Genomic DNA, 26,961 nt, shown 5'->3' with positions numbered 1-26,961 from the left:
AACTCCTTCGAACTGTTGGTAAAACAAAAACGAATTAAAAAAAAATATATCTATAAAAAAAATCAATAGTCGATGAAGAACCCTATGCAGAGAAATAACAATACTTCCAATTGAATTTTTGCCATACTTTCTTTTTAAAAGATCAAGATAGGTGGTTTCTGGAATACTAATAAAAGCCAGAAAAATACTTTTTAAAATAATGAAAGAATGTCAAAATTTCAAGCTAGAAATTGCAGAATTAGATGTTTAATGGAATTCACGTTATTTTTACCTCGTTTATTATCCTCTTGGCACGATTATGTTGAAACGAGCTGGAATTCGAACTCTTGCCCTTATGACCATACAGAGTTAAGTCACACCTACATGTTACTTTGGCTGACCAAGTAGTTTCACCTGCATAAGTTACTCTTTTACGCCTTTCCCCACTAGATTTCGGCATACAATAGTCAGCATTAAATGTCATGTGCGTAAAGTAGTTATACAAAAATAAAAGTCAATAATTTAGGATGATGTGGAACCTCAAAAATTGAAGCCTCTATTGCGAATTATTAAAAATGCCTGCAGATTCTTTCCAAGGATATATTATGTGAGGTTTTGCGAATTTTTCGATTATTTAAGGGTGCCATTTAATTGGGCTATTTCTAATTCTCTTTAATAGAAAAAGGCGTCTATGTTTGGCTGTTACAGAGTTCCAAGGCATCGCAAGATAATTTTGAAAATCTTATAGACAAATTTAATAATAATTGTCAAAATCAGGACATTAACAAAGCTTTAGAATCAAGATCTAATGTGTTCTACCGAAATATTCTACCTGAGGTACATTTAAACAACCTTTAAGTTAATTTTAAGCTGCATATAAATAAAATATTGCTGAATGCCCAGATTCTTGTAGCGCCTAATAAATGTCCAGCATTATACATATAGTTTACCCCGCAAAAAATTGCGTAATTTGTAAATCAGTTGGTGATTATCTAGCACAATAAATAATCTTTTTTTTTACACTATTCAAGCATTCCAGCATTGCTATAGTAGCAAGTGAAAACGTGTGTTATTTGTATACATAGTCAATTAGAATTTAATGATTTTTTTTTTCCTACTTCTTTGCAATTTTAATTATAGGTTCTGTAAACTTTCAGTTTATTTTATTAAAGTAAATAGTATGTTTTTATATTTACGTATATATAATTATTATTATTCTATATTTTAGTTATTTTCCTGCAATTCAGGATGTAATGGTTTTAATTTGATTTTTGTATATCGTTGTACATGAGCAAGACAGTCTCCTTGCTAAAAGATGTATTTTTCTACAGGTAAATAAATATTACTATCACCTTAAATCTTTTAAGATACTCTTGAATACATTGGCCAGATTTATCTTTAGCTATGTTGAAGTCATAGAATGCTTGCTTCAATCCATTATTTGTAACAATCAATATCTTTTGTTATTGAAGCCAATCAATGTTCAATAAAAATTAGAAATTAATGTAAGAGAAAGTCATGTGAGTGAAAATATAATGTTTTTACTTATTAAAACGTGTATTTATTGTAAATTTTAAATATGACAATGTCAATTTTTCGTCTCTCAAAGATTAAAAAGAGTGAAACTCAGATTTTTATATCAACTACATGAGGGGGCCACTATTAATTCAGACCTTAAATTAATATCAATTAGAATTCTAAAACAAAACTTAATTGATAATTAATTCTTGATTGAAATTTATAAATTCATATTTGAATTATTTTCGATTCTAAATTATTTGATAAAATAAGATTTTAGATTGAATTTACATACATAGATGAGGCTGAGTTCTCAGCTGACAGAAATAGAAGCAAATCTAAACTCTCCTGCCATCTTGTTAAGTCTGACTTATTTCTTTTCGATTCAATAGGGAGTTTAAAAAAATACATAATAGCTTTAAAAATTTTAAATTAAAATTTTCTCATGTAAAACATTTATAAAATTAAACTCGAGGTATTTTTCTTCGAAAAAATATTCTGGTAAGTAGGTCGGTTGTTTAATTCTTAAAAAAGCGAAGTTAGAGAAAGTTCAGTGCTTCAAAGAACCACCAGGATTTACAATTTAAAGTGTGTTTTCAATTTTTTCCAATTATTGAGTTTTTATTACGTTGTGTTTTTTAAGTTTATAAATTTGAAACGTAAAAATGCATCGGCAAAATATTGGCAAGATTCCGGTTCCTGATGAATTCCGTACATTACTTTTGGAGTTTACTGTCACCTATCTAATGGAACAGCCAAACGATGTTGTGGATTTTGCGTTGGATTATTTTTCAAGGTTAAAAGAAATTAAAACTACACAATTGGTGCGACCTTCATCACCTGATGATTCGTTCTCTTTAGAAGAAGGTAAGTATTTTACAATAGTTGCACTAAACTACTTCTGCGGAAGTTCAATATTTTGTGAGCGCTAGATCCTAGAGCGAAGTAAATAGTCTTTTGAGTATTTGTCTTGGCGCAAAAGAGTTTGTAGGGTTATGAAACTAAACGGTGTGTGTTTGATTGTTGGTGAGCATTGTTACTATAGTATGTGTATTACAGCTGAACCCAAAATTGAAAAAACTACTCTCGGCAGGTTCTCCTATCATATAGTGTACTGTGTGAGTGATAGATCTAGATAGATCTCACAGCAGTTACTCTAGGGTGTTCTGCCGTGTGGTGTAATGTGTTAGTGCTAGATTCTGTTGTAATTCTAGAATAATGTATATTTTTTCTATTTCAGAAAGTATGATACCTGAAAAGTTTAGTATCCGCAGAAAATCCGTATTTGCGGAAGCTTACAACCCGGAAGAGGATGATGATGACACTATCAAGGTGATTAGCAATTTTATGTTTGTGAAGTTAGGATGCTTATTATTCATTAAGAGGCGTCAGACTTACCTTTAACACACTATTAATTTATGTAACCTCTCTCACCGCTACCCTCGTCACTCATTAAAAAAAAATAAAAGAATATAAAATTATCTTATGTTTCACATTGCCTAAATTTTGAGGAATTATGTCGATTCGTGTCGCACGGAATTCTATGGGTTTTGGCTCATTTTTAGACTAATACTATCTTCATAATTGAAATAAATACAATACATATACAGTACATAAGTAGGTCAGTAGATGTACAATACTACTGGAGTTATTAGAAGATAAAGTATACTAATCTTTTACTTACTAAAGTAAAAGTAAAAGTTGATCGTAATATCTCGATTTCTACTTACTTAACTGGCCCTACAATCGAAGGTGACAATTCCAATCCAGGTATCTGTCTTGAGCTTCTCGCCTACATTCGGCCTCTCTGATTTTAGACAGATCATCTTCGAAATTCGTCAATATTAAATTTATTACATTCATTGGCCCTCTCTTTCATTTTTTCCTGGTTGAAACATGGTCCTAACGTTCCATGTAGCCATGGTCAGATCTTTTTTAGCTTTCTCCGATTTTTCTTTTTCTCGCTATGATCAATGTAATTATATCCATCCGTTTTTCATTGTATTGCGGGTCCCTTGATATAGTTTGTTTTTTTTACATGAGGGGGAGTTGGCCCCACGCTTAACTGTCATCATTGTTGGGGGACCGGTGGCTCTGATTTTGGGGTGCTCTTCCCTTGGAAGTTGACGTTGCCTTTACCATGGCTGTAGAGTTCCATTTCCAAAAGTATATTTTGTCTTATTATCTCGTATAGGATTCATGAAAAATATTTTCAAAGCCAAAGTATTTAGAAAAGCATAACAGTATTAGTATCAGTTCAAAAAACATGGGAAAAAGTTAGAAACAATTTAAATAAAACAAATAAGCTTTTACGAACGTTTCTGTTTGAAATTACGAGAAAAGTATGTATGAAATGTTGGGTACTTGCTGATTTGTGTACTTAACTTTTTAATTTTATTTTAGTTTTTGTTAGGAAAATTTATTTCATTTTTCACGTCTGGTTCAATCACTTTCAAGGTACCTTCAAGCTTTACTGTAACTCTTGTGCTGACTCCACGGAAAAAATGGGGAAAAACATCTGACGAAGTGACTTAACTCACACTTCTTTATTCCTACAAAGCCTAGCACCAACTGCCCCGTATTGCACACCATTGGTCTCTTGCTTTTTTTTTTTGGTGTCAGCAGCAAAAATCAGTGTTGTTTTGTTTACTCTACCATGCTCTGTTATTGCAGCGTTTTAAATTAAATGAATAATGTGTATAATTAAACATACAATTTTAACGTGAGAAATTTAAGTTAATTACATTTTTTTATTGGGCACAATAAAAAACTGGCTTTTGCCAGTTATTCAGTACTTTGTTTCCAGAAGGTTCTTTAGAGACATGTATTTTAGTAACAGCATGCTTTCATTTCCTAAACTGTAAAAACTGTAAAATTTGGCCAAGAATTCATTACAACAGCTTTTCTTCTCTTCTTCTGAAGTAAACTTTTTACGCCGTCAAAAATGAGCGATGTATCAGAGTAAGTAACAGTTCAAAGGAGCGAGTTCTGGACTATAAGCAAGATTAAGAAGATGAGTATCTAACTCATTAAATATCGAGGCAGTCTGACGAAGTATGGGGTTTTACATTATCATGTTGCAGAAAAACTTCTTTTTTTTTTTGTTGCCCCCACTTTTTTTGAGCTGTAAATGCAAATTTCGTTGTACATTTCTTGCATTAACTTTATTCGCGATTAAACTAACTAATTTTTATATTTTCAAGAGAACAAACGCACTGATTTTTGTTACACTTAGGTAACTGAACTATTTGAGACGTCATTTATATATAACTATTTGATTTTTTGGGTACAGCCACAGATATATCCGAAGTCTGATGAACAACGCCAGAGATTGGCTGAAAGTGTTAAGAATATCCTACTTTTTAGATCATTGGATCAGGTAAGTTTAGGACAATCTTTAGCCAGGTATACATTTTCTTATTCATAAACTAAACTAGCATTCTCTCATTTTTGAAGGAACAAATCATTGAGGTATTAGATGCCATGTTTATTAAGGACGTGAAAGAAGGTGAATACATTATTAGACAAGGAGATGATGGCGATAATTTCTATGTGATCCAAAAGTAAGTTGTTTTAGTCTATGTATCCCATGATAGACATTTTACAGTAGGACCTATCACTTACACCATACGCACCAAATAGGACCTGCAGAATGTAGTTTAAAGTGTAACTATTTTTTGGGTTTTGCTGCTACCCACACACAATTCTTGCCTACTATTACTCGCACACATTACGTTACTAACTTACAAACAGTTGCTACTAGGCTGCAAAACATTCACATTACTTTAGCTTTACACAGGACCTTTCACACACATACATTCAAAGCGCCATGGTAGCCGACCTTTTCGAGGCGTGACCTGCAAAGTTAATATGTATTGCGGTACTGGATTTGATTCCCGGTCTAGGCCTTGGATTTTATTTAATGTTTGATATGAGAAATTCAATAGTAAAGTATGTTTGCTAATCGCCTCCGACCACGACACCTAATTTGGTAGTTGGAGGTAAAGCCGGCCTGAAAAAATTGGCATTACTTATACGTACATTCAGTGAAGGGAACCCGTAGAGTGTAGTTGTTTTTTGGTTTAGCTGTAGCCCACACACTGAGATTCACCCTGTTCAGTTTACAATTTTTTTTATGTTTCAGACGGATCAGCTTTACAATGCATTATTTTAGATTTTTGTAGTTAGCTGTAACCCAAACACTACTATATCTTAGCATCACTCATACAATGTGTTCACTTTAGAATTTTACAAAAACTTGTTACTCAATGTATGTTATTTGAGCTTAATTCCTATAATTAGGAATTATTAAAATGAGGATTAGGCCCTATGCCTAACCCTCATTAGCACTCAATGTAAGGGCTTCTGAAGAGTTAAGTGTAATTATTATTGGGTTAGTTGTAACTCTCATACTATTGTAACTCACTTTTTCAACATACTACATTTATAATTATTCAAAACATTTAGTAACATGACAGCTGCGAAAATGCTAGTCGTACCGAAATTGATATCAGTTTACTTAATGCAGTGTTTCTCTCTGTTGTTTACAGTGGAATTTACAATGCTTACGTGTTGGATAATAGTCAGCAGGAGAAGCTGATCCACACATACTACAATAACGGGAGCTTCGGGGAATTAGCGTTGCTGTACAACATGCCTCGAGCGGCTACAATCAAAGCTGGAAGCGATGGTTCACTATGGGCCATGGATCGACAAACCTTTCGTCGTATCGTGCTAAAGAGTGCTTTCAAAAAGAGGAAAATGTATGAATCGTTGATCGAATGTGTGCCAATGTTATCTGCTTTGCAGGTAAGCCTTTTTTCTTAATAGACTGAGGAAATACACATGGCAAACCAACTTGAGCAATTTTAACTTTGTGCATCTTGCAGTCATACGAAAGCATGAACTTAGCGGACGCTCTAATTCCTAAGACCTACCAGGACGGTGATTGTATAATCAAGCAGGGTGATGCTGCCGATGGAATGTATTTCGTGGAGAATGGACACATTAAGATTACCATTATTGGTGATAACGGTAAGGAAGTTGAGGTAAGAGAAATCCATAGGATTCTAATTTGCTGGCGTTGCGTTATAAGCTTAGGAAAGCTTGATTGCATCAGTGGCGATGTATACTATTTGTATCAACTGAGCAACATTTAGCAAACTTTGTTTAAACATTTTTAAAATGTTTCTAAACTATCGTTACATAAGTTGTAAAATTTTTGCCTGATGGGGAGTACCTGATGAAATTGCATGGATTAAGTTCATTTTGCTGCGCCTAGAGCTTGCTTATTAGATGCAGCCCTGATGCCAGTTAAGGCATTGCAGCTCTTGAATTCACTATAGCGTGGCATGTAAGCGCTTTTATAAAATTCTTATAAATGATTAAATTAAAGCTTTTACTCGAAGGATGTGGAAGATATTTTCACGCTGCGAAATGAACACATTGAAATTATTTCATCACAATTTAATAGTAGGATTCAACTCGGATTAAAAGGCATGCATGTGCAGAATGCGTTTTTAACTTTCACATCTGAGTAGTTTTTGTTCCGGGTTTTCGGGTGGTTTAGTGGACCCAAGTATGGGGAGAGAGAGAGAGAGAGAAAAAAAATGAATTAACATGACTAGTTAAATAATAATTACTAAATCTTGGATTCCAAGGAATATAAATGTAAATATAAAAAATGCCCCCTCAAAATGATTAATTAAAATAAAAAAATGAATCAAAGGTGCACGAAAAATATCAAAGTATGTCTTTTATTTGAATTTCACATATAGTAACTATACTATAATATTTAATTGAATTATAATTTTAAAAATATTATTGCATGTGATGTGCGGTCGGTAGTTGATCTTCCAGGTCAAAACCCGCATTGCTATTCGTACAGGACAATTTCAGCCTGAAATGTCAATCTTCTATAGATGGCAGTTAAGAGAATTTTGTATGTTGCTGAAAGGAGAACTAAGGAAAAATATTTACACACCCTGCTTGTACATTTGGCATAGAATTTATTTGGCACTTCATATATTTTCTCTGTTCACCGGATATACCACCATATTTGCATGAGCACACTGAAAAAACAATAAAAACTTAATTTTTTGTTCATGAAATGAAGTTATTAATATTTACAAACTCCTTTCTAATTTCTCTAAAGGACGTCAGCAAGATAAATATAGTAACCTTGCGCCCATCGCTTTAAATTAAAATATATATATATCGATATATGCAATAACGTACAGGAAAGGTATGCACGAACTTTTTTCTAGAAAAAAAACTGGTCAACGGTAGACTCTTTCCAGATGCGGTACTGTTCTATTCTGGCCACCCAGAATCAGATAATGTCAACTAGTGTGTATTATGAAAAGCACACTGTTTACTAAAAGCAGTAAACTGGACTTTAACCCGCGATCTTCGCAATCAGTAGCAAGTGAATATTGAGAAACCAAGGGCACAAACACCTTAAACCTAACCGTTTATCTTTACTTTCAGATCAAACGAATCCAGAAGGGTGAATACTTCGGTGAACTGGCGCTAGTCACCCATAAGCCAAGAGCTGCATCTGCATACGCTATAGGACCTGTTAAAGTTGCATGTAAGTGTTTATGCTCTTTATCTCTCACGCATACACGTAACAATAATAATAAAAATTATAAATAAATAATAATGTAGTGAATAAAATACTGTGCTTAATAAACTAAACAGAAGTTGACGATTAATGAGCTGACGACGCGCTCTACAAATTAGTAGATCATTAGGAAATGCCATACTATGAACAGTAATTTCACATTTATTTTTATGAAATATTGTGAAAGTAGCATACGTCTGCTGTGTGCTAGTTAAAAGAAAATCGTGCAAAAAGGTTTCGAGAAAACTGCAGAAACTTAGTTGAGTGGTAGTAAATTTTAAAAATTGAATAGTTGAATTAACCGGTTTTTAAAACATATACCTATCAACGTTGAACTTTCCACGATTTTCCTTATTGATTGACTGATGTGCCCTCGCCATGTGTGACAACCATCCGGTGACAACTCAAACTAGATTGCAATATAAAATCTTCTTTATCAAAAAAAAAAAGAAAAAAAGTATGCCCTGTAGACTTTTGTTATCCCGAATTAATATCAATTTTCAAAGGATTAAATCACTTTTAAATTAATTTAAGCAAATGTCCTACAGTTTTGGACGTAGAAGCGTTCGAACGACTGCTCGGCCCATGCATGCAAATCATGCAGCGTAACATCAATGACTACGAATCACAGCTGGTCAAGATATTCGGCTCGAAGAACGACATCACAGACATGCGATGAACAAAAATTTGTTGGTTGTGGTGGTATTAGAGTTTTATTTTTTGATTTGTTTATTTTGAATGGATTAATTAAAATTAATTAAGAATAATTGAAACAAAATTACTATCTATATGAATGTATGAAATTAAGTCCTGCCCTTAAAGATTAATCCACTCAGGTCTTAAAACGAAGAAATCACAACAAAGAGCCTTTGCTAATACCTACCCGGACTATTAGTCTTGTTCAGATTGTAAACAAAAAAACTCGGGTTAATTTATTTCCATCTGAGGTGGCTGACCTACCCGGACAAAGCATTTATATCAAGAATCTTATTGTGTACGATAAACTAAGACTCTTTCCAAGGAGGGCTAACAAAGGAGGAAGCTAAGTTAAAGATTGTAGACTTGTAGAGCCCTGTCACGATTAACGCTTATCAAATGCAGAACTAAGTACTCTTTTAAGATCAATCAAGGAATGAGCTCAATTCCCTCCCGTAAAGCGTGGTCAAATACTTTAGTCCAGATAGGTGTGAGAGCTCTATCTATGCAATTCTTCAGTATAGTGGTAGCCAAAAGATTCTGCAGGTCATGGCAGATAACTAGTATTTACTCCCACCCCATGCGTCTGTCCCTGGACTTCAAGTGTTTTTCCTTGGTTAAAATAATGAATCGTCTCCATGCATTAATTAAATAATTTATTTAAAAGGTGTAAATAAAAAAGTTTTCCAAATTGCTCATGTGAGTGCCGACGTTAAAAGATGCATGCATAGTTCACGATATTTAAAACTGACATGAAATGCACTGTTTTCAAACTATAATAACCTAACTTTTTCTCAGTGGGTATATTGTTATAGCGCGTACCCTTACACAGTGAACGGCATGAAGCAGTTTTATATTGGGCCGCCAATTAAATTCTCTCTGTCTATAATTAATAAACTCGAATCAGGTTGATGAATGTAGCTTAGGAAGGACTATACACTTTTTTGAGGGCTGTCATAACTGAATGTACTTTTTCAGCATTCTCTGAGACAAATGAATTCTTAGCTAGTTTTAGTGCTAAGTTTGTAATCCTCAGTGCAAAACCCTCACTCTTTGGCCACATACTCCTTTGTAAGCTCTCCTTTCTTGGATTGTAACTTATCCAATGTTTTTTTTTTTTACTTTTAAACTTTTAAAGAGTTCAAGAGACTTGTTCTGTCAGGGGAACCAGCCTTTGTAAAACATTTTAAATCGAGTGAGAGCTAAGTCCATACTGAAGAAGGCTAGGGTTTACTTCTAAAGCCCACGCACGATATTCAACCCAGAGGAGATGGTATTTAAAACTTAGATAAATCCATTCCGCGTACACTTAGCTTTCCTTGAAATTTCTACTGCAGTATAACCAAAATAAGTGATGGGTATTATTCGAATAAGTAACTAATAAATTTCTATCAATTATTTGTTTGCTCGCTTCACCTGCGAAAAGTTTCTCCTTTAACCAACTAATTTCCTTATTTTTACTCTAAACCACATTTCTTTATTATTGGTCCTTACTAGATCCTACTTATTACATTTTGATCAATTTGGACCATCACTCCCTCAAAAAATAGGATGTTCCTTTTAAAATCAACCAGTTCAAAATGAATTGGTCAGTGTTAGGGAAAGGTTGTTTAAATTAAAAGAAAACCTGGGCAAAAATAGGTTTAATTTTGTTTAATTATATTAAAGTTAAATTTCTATGAGGTCTCTGTAATAATAATAATAATAATTATATATATATATATATATATATATATATATATATATATATATATAATAGAAATAAAGATTTAATAATAAAGATTGTAAACCTCTGTAACGGTTTGTACAAACTTAAATACAGATAATAAAAAAAAAATAATAATAATAAAGATTTTCGATTTTCTAAAAGTATATAAATAAGATAAAATTAAAGAATTAAATTACTTCCTTATTTGCAGGTAGATGCGAGTAAGGAATACAATTTATTCGTTATTTGTTATTCGAATAGGGTAACATTCATCACTATTCCAATATAAATCCTGCAGAATGCTGCACTTTCATTTTAAGGAAAGTAAATTTTATTTTTTGAGGTAGTCTGCACAACATTTTTTGTTTTAATCCTTAATTAAGTCCCTTGAGTTAGAAATGTTTTTGTTTTAGCAGAATAGTAGATATAAGTGGGTAATTCTAGAACAACTGTATGTCGTCAATGTATAACAAAACAAAAAAATTAGGTTATTTTATAGATTTTATGACAGTTTAATAAATAAGATAAAATTGAATGAATTAAAAGACTTCCTTAGATAGATATTTTAAAAGAATTGTGTAAAAAAAATAAAACATGGAGTCCTCCAGAAAATATGCGCCATTTTTAATTTTTTTGTTGATTTACTTATGTAATGAGTGTTTGTGAATGCGCGCGTGTATGTATATATGTATGATTTTAGTTAGGAAATAAAAGAAGAACTTAGTTTGAGAAATTTCTGGGGGTAGGTTTGATATGAGAATTCTGAAAACTGTTTCCACTTTCCACCTATTATTCAAGAAGCTTAATAGGGATGAAGATACAAATGCACTTTTTAGTAATCGAGAACTGTCAGGGTCTAGTGCGTGAATGATTGCCGACGCAATTTAATTGCCCTAGAGAACTGTTCTGATAGGTTTTGGTAGAACAACAAATAGTTCTTATTACAAATAGTATATATTCAACAGCTATTACAACTATGCTGATTTTGGAAGACGTCCAATCCTTGTCCTCTTGTAAATTGAAAGACCGAAATTCTTTTGCTAGAAGAGTTCGCCCTTATGTGGCAGCTTCCATTATTTTGAATCATGACAAGTTTTAAGTCTTGACTTAACTTATAATAACCTAGTTGAGGTTGAGGATGTAAACAGGAAACATATTTTGCTGTAACTGGATCCTCAAGTCGGTTTGGTCAGTTACTGCACTAATTCAGTTGTGTAATTATCTAATAAAACCTGTCGGCACATACGCTTTCGGAAACCTGCACTCAGTCAAACGCTGTACATTGCAAGGACGGGGAAGTGCAAGGAACAAGGGAGATGTATTTTTGCCCTAGTTAGTGATAATGACAGGTAGAATAGAAAGAAGAAAGAGCAGCATGATACGATTTCTTCTTCATATCGTAGTTATCAATGAGAAGAACCAAGAACCAGTGAATAACTTCATCCAGGAGTACATTTCTCCCAAATCTGCCCCTTACGTTCTTCTTTTATTTCAGTTATTTTGGTTTTTCCACATATTGAACATTCCTAAACATAAACAAATGAATATATTTATATGGACAATCATAAAGGATAAATTTATTTATTTGTAATATTCCAAAATAATTAGGCGCATAAAAAAAGATGAAGAAAAATTCAATCTCTCTAAATTTTAATTACAACAGGTATACCTCTGGCATTTAAACAAAATAAAGCTACTGCTGATAAAGGGTAGTGTCGATTGATAGTGTCGATTAGCCATGTATCTCTTTAGCATATCATTTTATCACCATTAAAAGTAACAGTAAATGTTGCATTGTTTCGTATGATTACGCATTGGTAATTTGTTTTGTTTTGTTTTATTTCGTATCACGTTAAAGCAACGATACATCACGCAGTGAGAGTAGTGGAATCCGGCGTGCGTTATTCTCCCATTTCCTGGTGTGTTACCAGTTAGATGTTATAATGAAACTGATCCTTGAGCACGCCTCTTAGATTAGATTAGATTAGACTAGGGCGGCCTCAAGGCCTATGCCACTGCGACCCCTTTGGAAAGCCTTAGTATCCTGCTTCACCTGATCATTTACTTTCGCATGCGCAGCGATGGAAGATAACTTTCAAATCAGACAATTTAATAGAAGGTGTGTTGTATCAATAGATAATACTTTTCGGGGATACGATTCGCCATTGTTGGTTCCACAGTTAGTCCCTGCCCATGTTTAAATATTTCCTCAAAAGGCAATGCCTAGATTACTAGGACAGTAATTTTGTTTAGTTGAACTTCCTTGCTGTTAGGTTATGCAAATCCTATTTGAAGCTCTAGAAAAAGTAAAACTGAGTGCCTAATCACTGTCACCCTTCTCCAATAAAGAGTATTTTTTCCACTAGCGGTTTGAAGCTGCAAAATAAAGTCGACCCCGCACTCATCTTAGACTTAGGATTTATAGTTCGTTGAATACATTCAATCCTTGCCGGCTTTATCATTTCCACCTAAATAATCTTTTCTAAAAATATTCCGGTGGCTCTAAGGAACGTTTTCCTGCTGGTCTGTTCATAGATCTGGGTACGACTGCTTGGACTTTTTGAGGGGAGAATTTGGTTTCCTGAAGAAGCCAAAAGAAGGTCCCAAGATAGGACCGAAACTCTTTTGCGCATAGCAAACGTACCATCTATTGGGACCTTTTACGTACTGAAAGTCTAATTAAAACTAGGGGTGAATGGAAATCCCATGACATATATTGAGTAACACAAGGTCATCTGCGCTTTATCACTGCATAAAAATCAAGGCTATGAATTTCTAGAAATCCATTCTTGATAACAGACTAGGTCCTGAGCAGAATTGAGTGTTCTTATACTCGGCCTGGACTTCAAAATAAGACACCAATAAGTACTTCTCATTATCAGCAGTAAACAAAAGAGCCCAGGAATAATTCCTTAAAAAAATCTGGTACACCTGTTGTTCTCATGTTTTTAATTTTTCAGGATTATAAGCATAAAAGATCTGAAATGTCCGTTTTGTCCTTTCATGCCCAAAGTATAACACCAATTTTTGTTTAATTTGTATTTCAAAATAAATGGGCATGGATTGAGCGTGAGACAAGAAATATTTGGAGCATATAGTATTTCTGGTCCGTATTGGAGATCACATAGTATCCCACCCTGACGGCCATTTTTCATTATGTCTTCGGCATTTCTTGAAAGATTCCTGAGTCAGCTGAAATGCTAGTTTATCTTTGATCTTTGAGCTCTTTGGCTGGCTACCATGTTTCTTCTATATCCTAATGTTTAGTGCAAAAACACTTCACAGCTTAGTGGGTCATTACGGACATTTTGGAATCTTATAAAAGCAAGTAGAAAGAATATATCAGAAGCCGAAAAAGAGAAAAGTATTAATATGGCAACTTCGTGTTTATTTCATTTCTGCAAATGGCTTCAAGAAACCCTAGCAGCCATATTTGTGTACCTCCTTACAGTAGGAATTTCAATGAGGCTGAGTCAATAGATTGTGAGAGACCTTTTTATATAATCTATAGGAGATTAAGGTACAAGAGCATGAAAATGAGATGGAAGTTCGAAAGTTGGGTATACCTAGTAGGTTCATTAACTCTTCGACCGTTCTTCAGGAACGCGACAAGAGTCAGATTCAGGCCGCTTGGTTGTCAGTGCTGCCTGTATCAGAGCCATAAACTCTTAATCTCTTTATGATTGAATTACATCTCGTTAAACACCGTTAATCAGTGCCTCTAGAATCCTTTGATCATTCCTCTTCCACTTAATAATCTGAAGGATGTTTTTAGGCTTAACCTTCTGTATAAATTATTTCAAGATTTAGTTGTATCATCTCATGTGCACTTCTGTTAATCTCAAATCTTTAATTGTGCAACCAATCATCAGTCGTCAGAGATGGATACCATGGATTTCGGGTTTAAAAAAAGTCGAAAAAGAAAAATTCCCAAATTCTTCATTAGAGGAAAATATTACTTCACTAACCTGTTCTCTATTTATTTTCAACGATATTCATTCAAGCATCCCTATGACCTCTGCTAGAAAAACAGTCGTCGGACGTCCTGTCGGTAGACTTATCTCCAAATTCTTACCACTTATCCATTCACTGGCTCCAGTATGATCCTTCCTTTCCTAATTTGATCCGACCGTAAAGCAGATCAACTTTTCTGAGTTAGAATTTGATTCCTGATTTACTTAGTCTAGCAGGCCTTACTTGATAATTATTTATGAAGTAACTCTTTTTACTCCCTGATCTAAGGCTGATCTTAACAAGATCTACCTTTGTGATTACCTTGGTAATCTCAGAAAAAAAAAATACAAAATTAAGGAAAAACAAAATACATTCTTTATTGTAGACAGCTCACTGGTCCATGAACGTTGGAGGGACCTTAGTAATCTCTACATGCTTGCCTTTAAAACTTTTGATCCATTCATTCTTGCTATTCATCCTCAAGAGTGATTTCATAGTTTTTCATTTAATAACCGGATCTATCGGGCCCAAGTTGAGTAGCATTTTCATAGCGTCGTTGTCGTGATCCTCATTGCTCTTGACATTGGTAAACAAATAAATCTCTGTATGTAAACGAAGAATTTGTTGTCCCTCTATAATAGTATTCCAGTTCACCAAATGATGGCCGCATAAATGTCCCTTGGCCTAGCACTTTGCATTACCCTAGGGCTCAATCTGTAAGTTTTACTTTTGTCCATGTCGGCAATTTCTAAAAGAGTAACACTCCGAGATATTTCACCTTTTTCACTAGCTCCAAGGGTTCAACTAAATTGGAATTGACCTCTTTTTCCTTAAGCTAGTAAAAATCAAAAGGAAGCTGTTTAAATTTTATATAACAAATGATAGGAACTAAAGAATAAATAAATCGGGACCTTTATGAATTGTTTAGCGAGGCGGATGTTATTGGAAAACAGAAACAGGTGGCTGAATGGTGTGTCTAACGATGCGATGATCCTGTTGGGTTCTGTTATTGAAGAGCAACCGCAAAAGATTGACAACTTTGAAGAAGCTCATTGAGGAGACTAGGGCCCACTAGGGGCTGTAGAAAAAAAATTTAATAGCCCATGAGAAGTAAATATTCGTTAAAAAAACATTAGTGTTCATACATTCATGTACAATGACGGATCAAGTCAGAATGTTTTGAAGAATATAATGGAGGGGCTACAGAATCTGGATCACCGGGGAGATTACTTGGCCAAAGAACCGGTGAGAGAAGAAGGCAGTATGATGTTTAGGAGTGGGAAGAAAGTAGTAAGCAAATATTGGTTGGTGAGTAGTGAAAAATGAATTACTGACGGTCATGTAGCTTACGAACGCGAACACAACCTCCACCTGTCTAGTCCACCCGCGATTCATTTTTCATCAAATTTCTTCCACTACACCCCTTCATTGAGCCGCACCCTTCACTCCGTCTAAGATTTGCCAAGATCTGCTTATGAAGTGTGTAGGAGGAGAAGGCACATGGAGCTGAGGAATAGTATATTATAACTAAATACAATTATACAAATGTAACAAGAACAAAAGGTATACAGCATGGCAAATGCCGTCTGCTGGAGTTGCTGCTTATAGAAAACAAAAAATTAATAAATTCAGATAAATGAATGACGAAGATATTTATGTCAATATTATTGATACATTAATAAGAACGGAGAAAGAAAGAGCGAGAGAAAACAAAACAAACAAACAAAGAAACAGTAAACAATTACAAAATGAAAAATAAAAGATACTCAGAGAACAAGAATAAAAAGTAAGTTGTTCAAAAAGGTTACCAATTCTTCTCTGGAAAAATAAACAAAACATACATATATACAATATATAAAAGTAATTGAGGTGCTTTAGTCTACAGTCCTAGGCCTTCAGGCAAAGATTGCGAATCAGAAATAATCACATTAAAGTTACCTAGAAGAATTACATTTGTATTCGATATTCCAGATAAAAAATTAGATAAACAGAAGAAATCATCTTGCCATTTCGAAGGATTTAAATGTACTAGAACTATTAACATATCAAAATTTTGCTTACTAAAAGATATTATCACTCTTTTATTGACTCTTACAAAACTAAAACCTTTTTCTAAGATATTAGAACGTATACAAATTAATATCCCCCCATTAGACGCCTAGATTTAGATGATTTAATTGCAGGTATCCCCATTAATTTATAATTTTTGAAAGATTGTGAAAAATAACTGAAACTATCCTTTAAAAGATAAGATTTAAATAAACAAAATACTTGGTGATTAGTGAGAGAATTCATAAAATAAGAGTCGGCTACTTTACCTTTTAAGCCTGCAACATTATAAGATAATATTACTGTAATTACTAAAAGTAGATTTGAAGTTTGTTGAAGAATTCCAACATGTAGACCTATCTCAGGATGATCGCACAATCGGAATAGATGGTAATACCGGTGGAGGATCAAGTGCAGTGCTGGTAGGTTGTTGCCTGAAGTAATCCCTAGGAAGGCTATTCTTAGTTACGGCAGAAATAAAACCGCTAAGATCCAGGCCAGTAATTTCACGTAATCTTTGAAGACCATCCTGATTTTTATAGCACTGACCAATCATTTGACACTATGTGAAAAGATGACCCTCTACAATTAAGTTATCGCTTCTCAGAGATACTTTAAGAGTTTTGCTAAGTCTAGACAACTCCTTACGTACTAACAAGAGTTTCATTCTTTTCTTTCTGGTCGTATCCGGGAAGTCTTGATGTATAGCAAAACCAGTATTATTTAGGTTCTTTGAGGCGGCAAGAATAGCTAGTTTATCATGAAAACGACTAAAAGTCACCAATAAAGGAGGGTTCGAAGTTTGTCGATTGCCCAAAGCAAATGCATGAATATTTTCGACGTTAATTTTCACATGAAGAAGCTCTTCACAAAATTTTGAAACATTTTCAGAATAAGTACTAGTCGACTTGAAAGCGTTTATAACACCGCTGAATACCAAATTGTTTCGACGAGCTTTTTTGTCTAATTCTTCTAAAAGTTTTTCATTTCTACTGTTTGCTTCTTTTAAATGCTCAATATTTTCTTTTAATAATTTGTTTTCTTCTCTTATTAAACGATATTCTTCACGTAACTCCTTAAAATCTTCTTTTGTTGCCAAATGCGCGAGTTTTTTTATCCAGAAGAGCAGACAAAGTTTCCAAGTTAATAGTTACTTCCTTTGGCGAACCCATATTTTCTACAACAGTTCTCTTAGAGACTCTATTTGTGAGTTCAGGAGAGCTTCTAACTCTTTTTGGTGTACTTGAATCTTTTTTAAATATATTCTCAGCTTTCTTAGACATACGAAAAGATTATTAAAAAGCCTGGTTATCCAATCAGAGGAAAGCAGAATAAGTATCACTTTATATTAAAACACTTTACTAAAATAATTTTTCCCCTAACTTGTTTTAAATTAATGTCTTTCAAAATCTACTTTATTATTAGTCAAAATAAATATGCTATTTACGAATGTTTGTATGCAATAACCCTATTCGTAGACAGTATCAAAGTACGTACGCACACAGAGACGGTGAATGTAATCCCCACCACTCCCGAAATAAAGTAACTGATGCACTGGATTAAATAAAACCAATTCAAACAAACTGTCGTAATTACGAAACCACTCGATAATTTTTCTCCAAATTTTCTCACGGAAAGCAGATTCTATTAAAGAATAATTATGCTGAATTTCACAAAAAACAAACTTCTCTAACTGGGGTTAATCACAATAAATTTATTTCACATTACACATAGATGTTCACCCTATGACTGCTAGCAGCACACTCTGAGGAATAGTATAAAATAACTGGTAAAGTAACATAATTTAATAAGTTAGATGTTTTAGCAAAATTGCGTACTTATTCCAGAAAGTACTAAAGCAAGTGGTGCAGTCCATGCCACGAAGAATCCTAGCTGTAATTTCGGCTACATGGGCAGCAAAACTACCTTTTAAATGAAAAATAATAATGAGTATTTTTTGCAGTTAGTTATTCACTTGTTAATGTAGAATTATGTTCCTCTAAATTTGTTGTATTTCTAAATCAAATTAATTTCTCTCATGTTAGTATTTTTTCCTCCTTCCAAGGCAGGTCGCTTTTTAGTCTTTTACTTAGATCTTCATGAGATGTGCTATCACACCAATAATGGTTTCTTGCTTCCCCAGAGGGTTAAAGTCCAGAAGTTCAGTTCCTACTTATATTGACTCAACCTCATGTAATTAGGGCAGAATACTTTGTAATAAGTTTATTAATTTGTAACAAAATAAATTATTGTAACTAAAAATGATCCCAATTATTGTTGTTGTTATATGAATTTATTGTTATCATAATTATAATACAAATAAATAATATATATGTTTATTTTTTAACTTTAAGTTTTAAGGAAAGTTCAGTAGAAGGAGATCCGTGCAATAAGTGTTACTGTGGACACTTTGTTTGGACCAAATGCAACTGATTGGCTTTTGCTCCATAGGACTAGAAGCCCTGGGCAATAGCAAATACTTTTTCTAGAAGTGTACTGAAGTACTAGATAACCTGTCTAGAATCTTGGTCCCATTGTCCCACACGGGACATTTTAGTCCCAAAGAGGGCATTTGGAAAGGGATGATGATTGCAATTCGCTGACTGCCATCGATGCAAAGCAGGTCTAAAATCCCTGGGGTGTTGCTAGAGCTACTTGTATCCCTGCTTAGAACCTTTGACACAACCAGTTAGAACTCAAGGTCATCCGCCGCATACCTGATTCGAAAGACCAAATTTTTTAACATTTTAAAGGTTGCCCCAGCCTTATTTTTCTAAATTTCGATTCCCACGCATAAAAGGTTCGAAAACACAATCTCAAAACAGACTCCTTATGCTGAACTTGTGAATAATTTGAGGAAGAAACAAGTTTCGAATCCAGGAAATGGGTCCAAATATCGTTTATTAATTTGTATTTCTTATTGTCTAATATATGATTATTAATTGTTTAATTTGATGTTGAATATTATTACGTTTCTAGTCAGCATTGTTGAAATATATATATCTGATATAAATAATAGTGCATTTGTATTGATTTATTCCAGCCCGTGCATTTGTTTTTCAGTGGGTAGTTGGGAAAGTGTTTAATGAGGGCTTAATATTGAAAGTAGTATATTCAAAAAGTATCTTATTCAATCGGGGATGTGAGTAAAACAATCCGGGCTTGTTAACAAAAACTGCACGAAAAAGCATAATGTTAAAAAACACCCAACTTTGACAATTTTTTCCCCTTTTCCCCTATAACTTAAAATTCCAAAATTTTCTTTAGAATAAAGGGCTTATCCTTATTTTTTCCCCTATTTTTATTTATTTATTTTATTTAACGCAGAATAATTAGTTTACAAGAAAAACGATCCCCAAAAATGGGAAAAACAGCTTTTTCAAAAATGGTTACTTTTTTTGTAAACATCGTAGTTTCTAATCGCGTGAACCGATTTTCATGAATGAAGTGTCATTCGATTTGAAATCTTATTAGATGTGCCTTTTAGCAGAGTTGGCACTATACATATTTAAGAGGAGTGTTAGTTAGCCTCTTCTAAAACTTTTACAACTAATAATTATGTACATATTTTGATAATATTTGACAAGAAGAAGTGGAGCTTCCCAACATGGAATTAAAGTGCATCCTACAAAAAATAAAATAAATAAAAATACAAAATATTGGATTTTTGATTCTGCGAAATCTTTGATATTGATGATCTTATATTAATAAAATGGAACACTTTTATATTAATATATAATCACAAGGCATGAATAAAAACATTCTGTCCCCTATACCGGAGTAAATCAGCCTAAATAACTGACTGAAGGACTATATTATACATGAAATTGGCCGGCCAGCATAAGGGTCTGTGGCATCTAATAAATTCTGAACAATATTGAAAATTTAATCCTGAAAAATTAATTAAATGATATCTATTGTTACAAAATTTGAATAAAACACCATGCTCTTTCGAAAGTTTCTAACTGGCTAAAACGCGAGTTGAAGTATGAATGAAATGTTAGGTTCTTGCTGATTGGGGTACCTTTTGTCGTTATTAACCCCTTATATTTAAATTTGTAAACTAAGTTTTAGCTAAGGAGATAATCTAATAGGATTTACAAGCAGATATCCAAAGTGTATCTGATTTGCTGCAGAGCGGGTTTAGCTGAGTGCCGTTTACAGAGTTATTAAATTTGAACAATCATGGCATAGTCAGCCACTCCACAGCGATTAATATCTCTGCGCAGATACATATAACCATCATGACCCCAGCGATTTGTCCACCAGTTCTTCAAGATCCATGCATCTTTAGTGTATCCAATGAGCAACATGGCATGATTTAAGTGATCGTCCGGGCAGTTGGGATCGTCGTAGACACCACTGTGGTAGAGTTGGAAGGTTTGCGGTGAAGCGTTGAGGGCGACAACAACTGGGCCTTTAGTCACCACAGCAGCCTGCAGTGTTGAGATAACAGAATTAAATGAGATTTCCCAGTGCCGTGGAAATTAGTTGATACAAGAAAAATTCTGTTTTTTACTTTAGATTAAAAAAAAACATCGTGTAAACACACTATCTCTTACTCCATCTCACAAGGTTTTCTTAAACTTAAAGAGTATTTCCATAATACTAGTCGTAAATAGTACTTTTTACTTAGGCGCTATGGTAGCCGAGCGGTTAGAGGCGAGACCTATAAAGCTACGTATGTATTGTGGTACTGGGTTCGATTCTTGGTCATAGGCATTGGATTTTATTTAATGGTTAATAAAAGAAATTTACAGTAAAGTATGTTTGATAGTCGCCTCCGTCCACGACACCTAATTGGTAGTTGGACGTAAAGCCTGCCTAAAACATTAGGCAATTACTTTACTATGACTTTTTACTTATTTGAGATTGTTTTTCTAATATGGAAAAAACTTTTTTTTAACTGAGTACGCGTGCTGTAGTAATGTTGGCGTGGCCCGCAAAGCAAAGATCTATTGTGGTTCTGGGTTCGATTCCCGGTCTTGGCCTCGAAGAATTAAATGAGTGAGCTATCCGCCACTGAATTTACTGTGAATGGATTGTTCGCTATTTCGAGATCTTGTAGAAAATTGCTACATCGATTTTTGCTTAACTTTTACGGTTATACGGTTACTGTTTTTTAAGCAAATTTATTTTTAAAAAATGAACTAAAAAAGAAATTCCCAGAAAATGTGAATAAGGGCACTCAATTCTGGGAGTGGGAGATGGGTTCCTTCCTTCTAAAGTATTATTTCAACAGTCCATTCTGTGCCTCGAATATTAGGAAAGAGGGTTAAATTTGTAGTTAAAATTCCGAGCTTACAGAAAATTCTATAATCAGAAGTACTCCTTTAGTGAATATGTCTTCCACCTTTCTGGGACTTATTCGAATATGGTTCCGTCAATTACCTCTAAACTTCGTATGTAATAATTGGTATAAGAAGTATAACTGCTATTTTAAAAATGTATTGAAGAATTCGTTGTACGAAATTCTAAGGGGGCAAGAATTAAATATGTATCAAAATTCTGAGTTCGAAGAAATCTACGATTTTGAACCTCAACAATTGTAAGGGAAAGTTGTTAGTGTCTTGTCAACAGTAAAAGTGAAGAAGGAGCCATTTTCGATAAAGCCAAAGAAAACGCTGAACATTATTTTCTGACGACGCCATTTTCTTCCAATTTAGAATTGCAGTGGCTTATTTAATCCCTGTAATATTTATTTCATAATTGGTAAGGGGCTTTAGAGCTAAGGGTAACCAGCAACCCCTCTTTAAGAGGGGCCCCTAATCAAATTCCCCTAGGAAAATTATTCACATAAAAGATATTGTTCTCCTTGTATGCGATCAGTATGCCAAGTGTAAACCAACTTATAGGATTCATTTTCGAGAAAATAGAATTCGATACATTAGTTTGGTGTCAGGTAAGATACATTTTCCTTCACTCTACGTTTAAGGTTATAAAACCATACCCAGCTTCTCTAGGTAAGTTCAAGGAAAGCAAATAGGCGGCAATCAGGTAAAACCCCTCTAATACAAACCCACTCTGTCCCTTCTATACCTGTCCAAGATATTCTGTAAAAAGGTAGAACGACTATTTCTATAGCACCCCAAGTGATGAAACCTCTCACCTAGGTGGGAAGGCAAGTTATACACTTAAACCTACTTTTAAAGGGAAGAATTGCTGATATGCATGAAGCCGGTATCTCCTTTCGAGAAATCGATTTGTAAAACTCATGGAGTATCTAGAACAATGAACGTTAAAGTCATTCAAAGAAATTTTTGGAGTGGGCTGGTGGTAGGCTTCCCTCTAATGTGCTATTTTAGTGTGAGGTAGTCTCAAAGATTTCTTTGCATATCTGAAGTTAACATTTAAAACATTTTTTACTGTATCTACATACTTTTATTTGCAACATTCTTCCAGGAAACTATTTAAGCAGGGTCCTAAGGTAGGTGAAGATAGGTTTTTTTTTTTGTAAAAAGCCGTACATTGTTCGGTTTTTACACCTCGTAATATTCATGAGTTAAATGTTTTTGCAAAATTCCGAGTACGATGAAGTGCGATTGTTTGTACCATTTTTATGGGTTTTCTGTGATTCAGTTCATTTGAAGAGTTAAACATGGCATGTCGTATGTTTAGTTAAAACTTTTTTAGAGTTAAAACTGATATAGTGGCTTTCTGGATGAGCTATGACACCACCTACCTTTCTTTCAATCATTTTATTACGATAACAATAATACTGAAGTCATCTATTTTTTAGTAAAAATTTAAGTTTTAGAAAATTTAATTGCACACACTGCAGCGAGAGAAAGTCTCATGCTAGATTTTGTTTTATTTTAATTTTTTTGAGAAAAATGTCTTTTTTTAACGCCTTATTTTATTAAATAAATGCATTTTTTCGTCAGAGAAATGATGGTAGTTAATGTTAGAAGCCAGGATGATTGGTACCTGCAAGGCGAATTCATCCCTAGCGGGCAGAATTTGCCACGAGTTGATATGGACGCGCTGCTTGAGTAGATTAAACTTGCAGGCAGACTGTCTGGCTCGATAGGGGTAGTCTGACTCCAGCATCAAACCACTCGACTGAACATATCGCGCAGTGCTCCGCAGTGATCCGCCATTACAGCCGTAGTTGCCGGCCAGCACTGAACAGTCCACTAACTGCTGAGGACTCAAGTTCTCCAGCGAGCCATTCTTCCTGAACAGCTGCAATTAAATAACCAGTCTGCAGAGTATCTCCATTATATATGTCAAGCTGTATGAGTCTGTGCTTTATTTTTCTAAATTAGGATTATTAAAACGCTGATTATTATTGTAGGATTAGCGTTTGGCTTCACACCAAAACCTAATGCATCAGACTAAAGGGAGAATTTTATCAATTTATTGAAAATATTAATTTCAATTAACTTTAACTATTACAAGGTTGTTGGGAGAAAAGACGCTTTACTTGCATTCATATTATAATAATAGCTCTGTATGTTTAGATTACTTTTTCTGACTAAAGGGATCTAAAACGGAGATTTCCGGTGAAATTCCATAATCTGCACACAGCGGTACTTTCTTTTACTTTTTTAAAGAGTAGGTCTACTAGGTATCAAAATAATCTTGTACTCGTTTCCCGAAGAGAAAATATTTTTTGCTGGTAGTGCTACAGTTGTACGACTATGTGCGAACTCTGATCTACACTGCAAAAACTCATACACTACGTTTTTTATGTGCTAATTATCCAACATTGATTAATGGGAAACAGAACTTCTTTAAGTGCATAATGATAGACCACTGTAGTTGAGAGTTGAAAAGTAAGTTTTATTTATAAGGGTCCTCTAACTCAGCGTGGGAGTAGTGCGCTGGGAGTAGATTGAGTTACCTGAGCCTGGACGGCTGCAGCAACGCTAAAGGCATAGCAGCTACCACAATCTTGCTGGTCCAACGGCTGAGTCAGCAAGCCGTGGTCTCGCCAGTCGAACGTAAGCGGCAGAGTCTCCAGTTCGTGTTCCGGTAATTCTAGCAATGTGTCTTGAAAGTGGCGTCTGCTTGGCCGCAGTACCATCAGCTTCCTGTGGTAGTGGCGAGTATGCAGATCGGCCAAATGGTTGGGAGCTAATCGATAAGAGTGTTCGCCCCGAGCAGCTTGTTCGTTGTGCTCGATGATCTGGAACAGAAAATACAATATTGCCGCAAAACTGGTGAGGGTATAAACCCCTGGTTAGCTGGCCATCTCTAGATTACAGTAAACAAAAGGTAGAAATGAGAATATTGGTGAATGAACCACAGCAGGTCTTCACCACAATAATCTTGGATTATTCAGGTTAAAACACTATGCAACTATGGATATGCTGCGTTGAATTTAAGGAAGGAAAAATAATTAATGAATAATTGTGGTTCAAGTGGTTAGGAAAATCCGTTAGTTCACCTGATAGAGGGCAGGCAAATATGTATGAATTAATGTACAATTGTCACTAGAAATAAATACATTTCTAAGTCAAATCTTAAAATGAACTTAAATTAAAAGAGTGGGCACCATACCAAAGATTTCCTAGGTAACAGTGAAACCTATAGAGTGGGGGGGGGGGAATAAAACGCTGAAATTAACTAGCTGTGCTGCTTTCTATGTCTATTAAATACCTACACTCTTCCAGTAAGGCCACTTACTGGAAACGAATAAATAATTTTGCTTATTTATTATTGTTGCTAACAAAATGGATAATTTTTGGAGTAAGAGAATTTCGAAATATTAGACTGAAATAGGAAATTACAAAAAATAAATGAAATAAAAGCGCTTTTGTTTGAAACAAAAAGAAAATTAACCCGGAAAAACTCAAAATTAAAATTTAAAAACTCCTCAGTTTTCAAAGTTTTCTCTGTGCATATTAACCAAAAAAATCACAAAACTGAAAATTGCTGTTAACTTTGGAAATTTGTGATATCTTTGTACGGGATATAAAGCACTGTTCATAATCAAACTTAATGAAATATTTAAGGTATGGCACTGTAAGAGACTTAACTGCGAGACGTTCTTCTCTTTAATTTTCTTTAACTCGAATAAATAGAGGTAAAGATGGAGGATGGTAAATAGCACAAAAACCGGCAAACCGTTTTAGAGAGAACTACAAAAAAAATCAGTCACTCTCACCAGTGTCTTGTCTCGATTCTCATTGCCCTGTCGTGTACAAAGTTCAGAGCCCACTATGCAAAATTGAATATCCTAAAATAAGTATTATAACAATAATTTAAATAGAGCTCAGAATGTAAAACTATTTTACTTTCACTAATCATTTAGAATTTATTTTTTTCCTTTTTAATGTAATTTTAATTAATTTACTACATTAAATTTAAATAAATTAATTTGAGTAAATTAATTTTAATTACTTTAAAACCTTCTATAACTTTATTTTATTATTTATGTTACGTCCGGAGGGGATTAGCTCAATGGTTAGCGGATAATGGATTCCAACGCGGAGATCCCGGGTTCGAATCCAGTTGCTGGCCCTTAGGTTTTCTCTTCCTTGGAGCTTCTTACAACTCACTGTCTGTTAATGGACAGTATTATCTGTAACGAGATAACACTGTCCTGAGGCCGGCAGTGCAGTGAAAAAAACAAAATAGATCAAGTAGCATGTATACAAATGTCCGTAATTTTGTTTGCTCTTCAGTTTCGAAATAAATGAGTAATAATGAGTTTTTAATCTTGATTTAAATAGTTCGCTTTATCTATTACACACTGAAAAATTCAGAACATTAAAGTTTAGTTTTTACTAATTCATATTAATTTTTGTAACATATTTCTTAGATTTTCCATTTTTAAATTATGGAGTATATATACTTTCTAAAAGACAGACGCTCAGATCCTTTTTAAAAACCACTTTTTCAAAAACAGGGGACATCCAAAACTCAAAATCAAATGATTGCACGATCACAATACCTTCTCTTACAGAGAGTACGAGAAATTAAATGTTTTCAGCTACCTTAGTCAACCGATTTTTTTAAATTTGTTCGCCACAAATAAAATAAATCTTTAGCAGATTATTAATTTCTCATATGTATAACCAACAAATAAAATCCAAGGCTAAAACCGGTAATCAAGCCAAGCACCAGAATATATTAGTTTTGCGGGCCTCGCTTCTAACCGCTCGGCTATCGTGGTGCCCGCTATTCATCCAGAAATCCCGATGAAATGTTACAGTAAATGTCAGAGACCTACATGTGTGTTGAGAGTACACAAATTTAAAGGAATTTCAAGCTTACCTTCTTCATATTCTGTTGCCAAAATAATCTTCGCTTAGCTTCTAATAAAATTGAAAAAGATTTATTGTGTAAAATTTTGTATTCACTCCATGTTAAATTTTTGAAGCACTGTAATCTTACCAGATTTATTGAAAAAAATAAATAAATAGTTATATACTTCCATAAACACAACATAGTTCCTAGATAATAAATTGGTTCACAAATACTT

General features: G+C 34.1%; 2 protein-coding genes across 4 annotated transcripts; one reads left to right on the top strand and one right to left on the bottom strand.

Annotated features, from left to right (window-relative positions):
* The first annotated feature begins 1,810 nt into the window (after positions 1-1,810).
* Positions 1,811-19,547, top strand: Pka-R2 (cAMP-dependent protein kinase type II regulatory subunit). Of its 2 annotated transcripts, none has more exons than XM_074138043.1 (8): positions 1,811-2,364; positions 2,738-2,829; positions 4,790-4,876; positions 4,954-5,060; positions 6,048-6,306; positions 6,387-6,545; positions 7,987-8,089; positions 8,671-19,547. In XM_074138043.1, the coding sequence occupies exons 1-8, from the start codon at positions 2,163-2,165 to the stop codon at positions 8,799-8,801; spliced, it is 1,140 nt and encodes a 379-aa protein (XP_073994144.1). In that variant the 5' UTR covers positions 1,811-2,162; the 3' UTR covers positions 8,802-19,547. The 2 variants fall into 2 exon arrangements, with proteins under 2 accessions (XP_073994144.1, XP_073994145.1); XM_074138044.1 differs by lacking the exon at positions 1,811-2,364 and adding an exon at positions 2,478-2,523.
* LOC141459229 (cathepsin K-like) lies at positions 7,263-26,961 on the bottom strand. 2 transcript variants are annotated; one of them, XM_074138047.1, is made up of 5 exons: positions 26,874-26,961; positions 26,754-26,794; positions 24,376-24,660; positions 23,457-23,714; positions 7,263-7,568 (listed from the first exon to the last, which is right to left on the bottom strand). In XM_074138047.1, exons 1-5 carry the CDS (start codon positions 26,914-26,916, stop codon positions 7,518-7,520), a joined length of 678 nt encoding a protein of 225 aa, XP_073994148.1. In that variant the 5' UTR covers positions 26,917-26,961; the 3' UTR covers positions 7,263-7,517. The 2 variants fall into 2 exon arrangements, with proteins under 2 accessions (XP_073994148.1, XP_073994147.1); XM_074138046.1 differs by lacking the exon at positions 7,263-7,568 and adding an exon at positions 19,024-20,965.

The sequence above is a fragment of the Rhodnius prolixus genome, unplaced genomic scaffold (assembly GCF_049639745.1).
Source record: "Rhodnius prolixus isolate KJV_2025 unplaced genomic scaffold, Rpr scaffold_11, whole genome shotgun sequence".
NCBI classification, from domain to species: Eukaryota; Metazoa; Arthropoda; class Insecta; order Hemiptera; family Reduviidae; genus Rhodnius; species Rhodnius prolixus.
This window is presented reverse-complemented; position numbering and strand designations above follow the sequence as displayed.

What these genes read in the sequence shown, in the direction of transcription:
- Pka-R2 (XM_074138043.1), top strand. Translation starts at nt 2,163, where the DNA reads ATGCATCGGCAAAATATTGGCAAGATTCCGGTTCCTGATGAATTCCGT. An exon ending in TTTTTAGATCATTGGATCAG is followed by an intron (nt 4,877 to 4,953) that starts GTAAGTTTAGGA and finishes TCATTTTTGAAG; the next exon opens with GAACAAATCATTGAGGTATT. An exon ending in AATTTCTATGTGATCCAAAA is followed by an intron (nt 5,061 to 6,047) that starts GTAAGTTGTTTT and finishes TGTTGTTTACAG; the next exon opens with TGGAATTTACAATGCTTACG.
- LOC141459229 (XM_074138046.1), bottom strand. Translation starts at nt 26,916, where the DNA reads ATGGAAGTATATAACTATTTATTTATTTTTTTCAATAAATCTG. An exon ending in GGCAACAGAATATGAAGAAG is followed by an intron (nt 24,661 to 26,753) that starts GTAAGCTTGAAA and finishes TTTCTGTTCCAG; the next exon opens with ATCATCGAGCACAACGAACA. An exon ending in GGGATGAATTCGCCTTGCAG is followed by an intron (nt 20,966 to 23,456) that starts GTACCAATCATC and finishes TCAACACTGCAG; the next exon opens with GCTGCTGTGGTGACTAAAGG.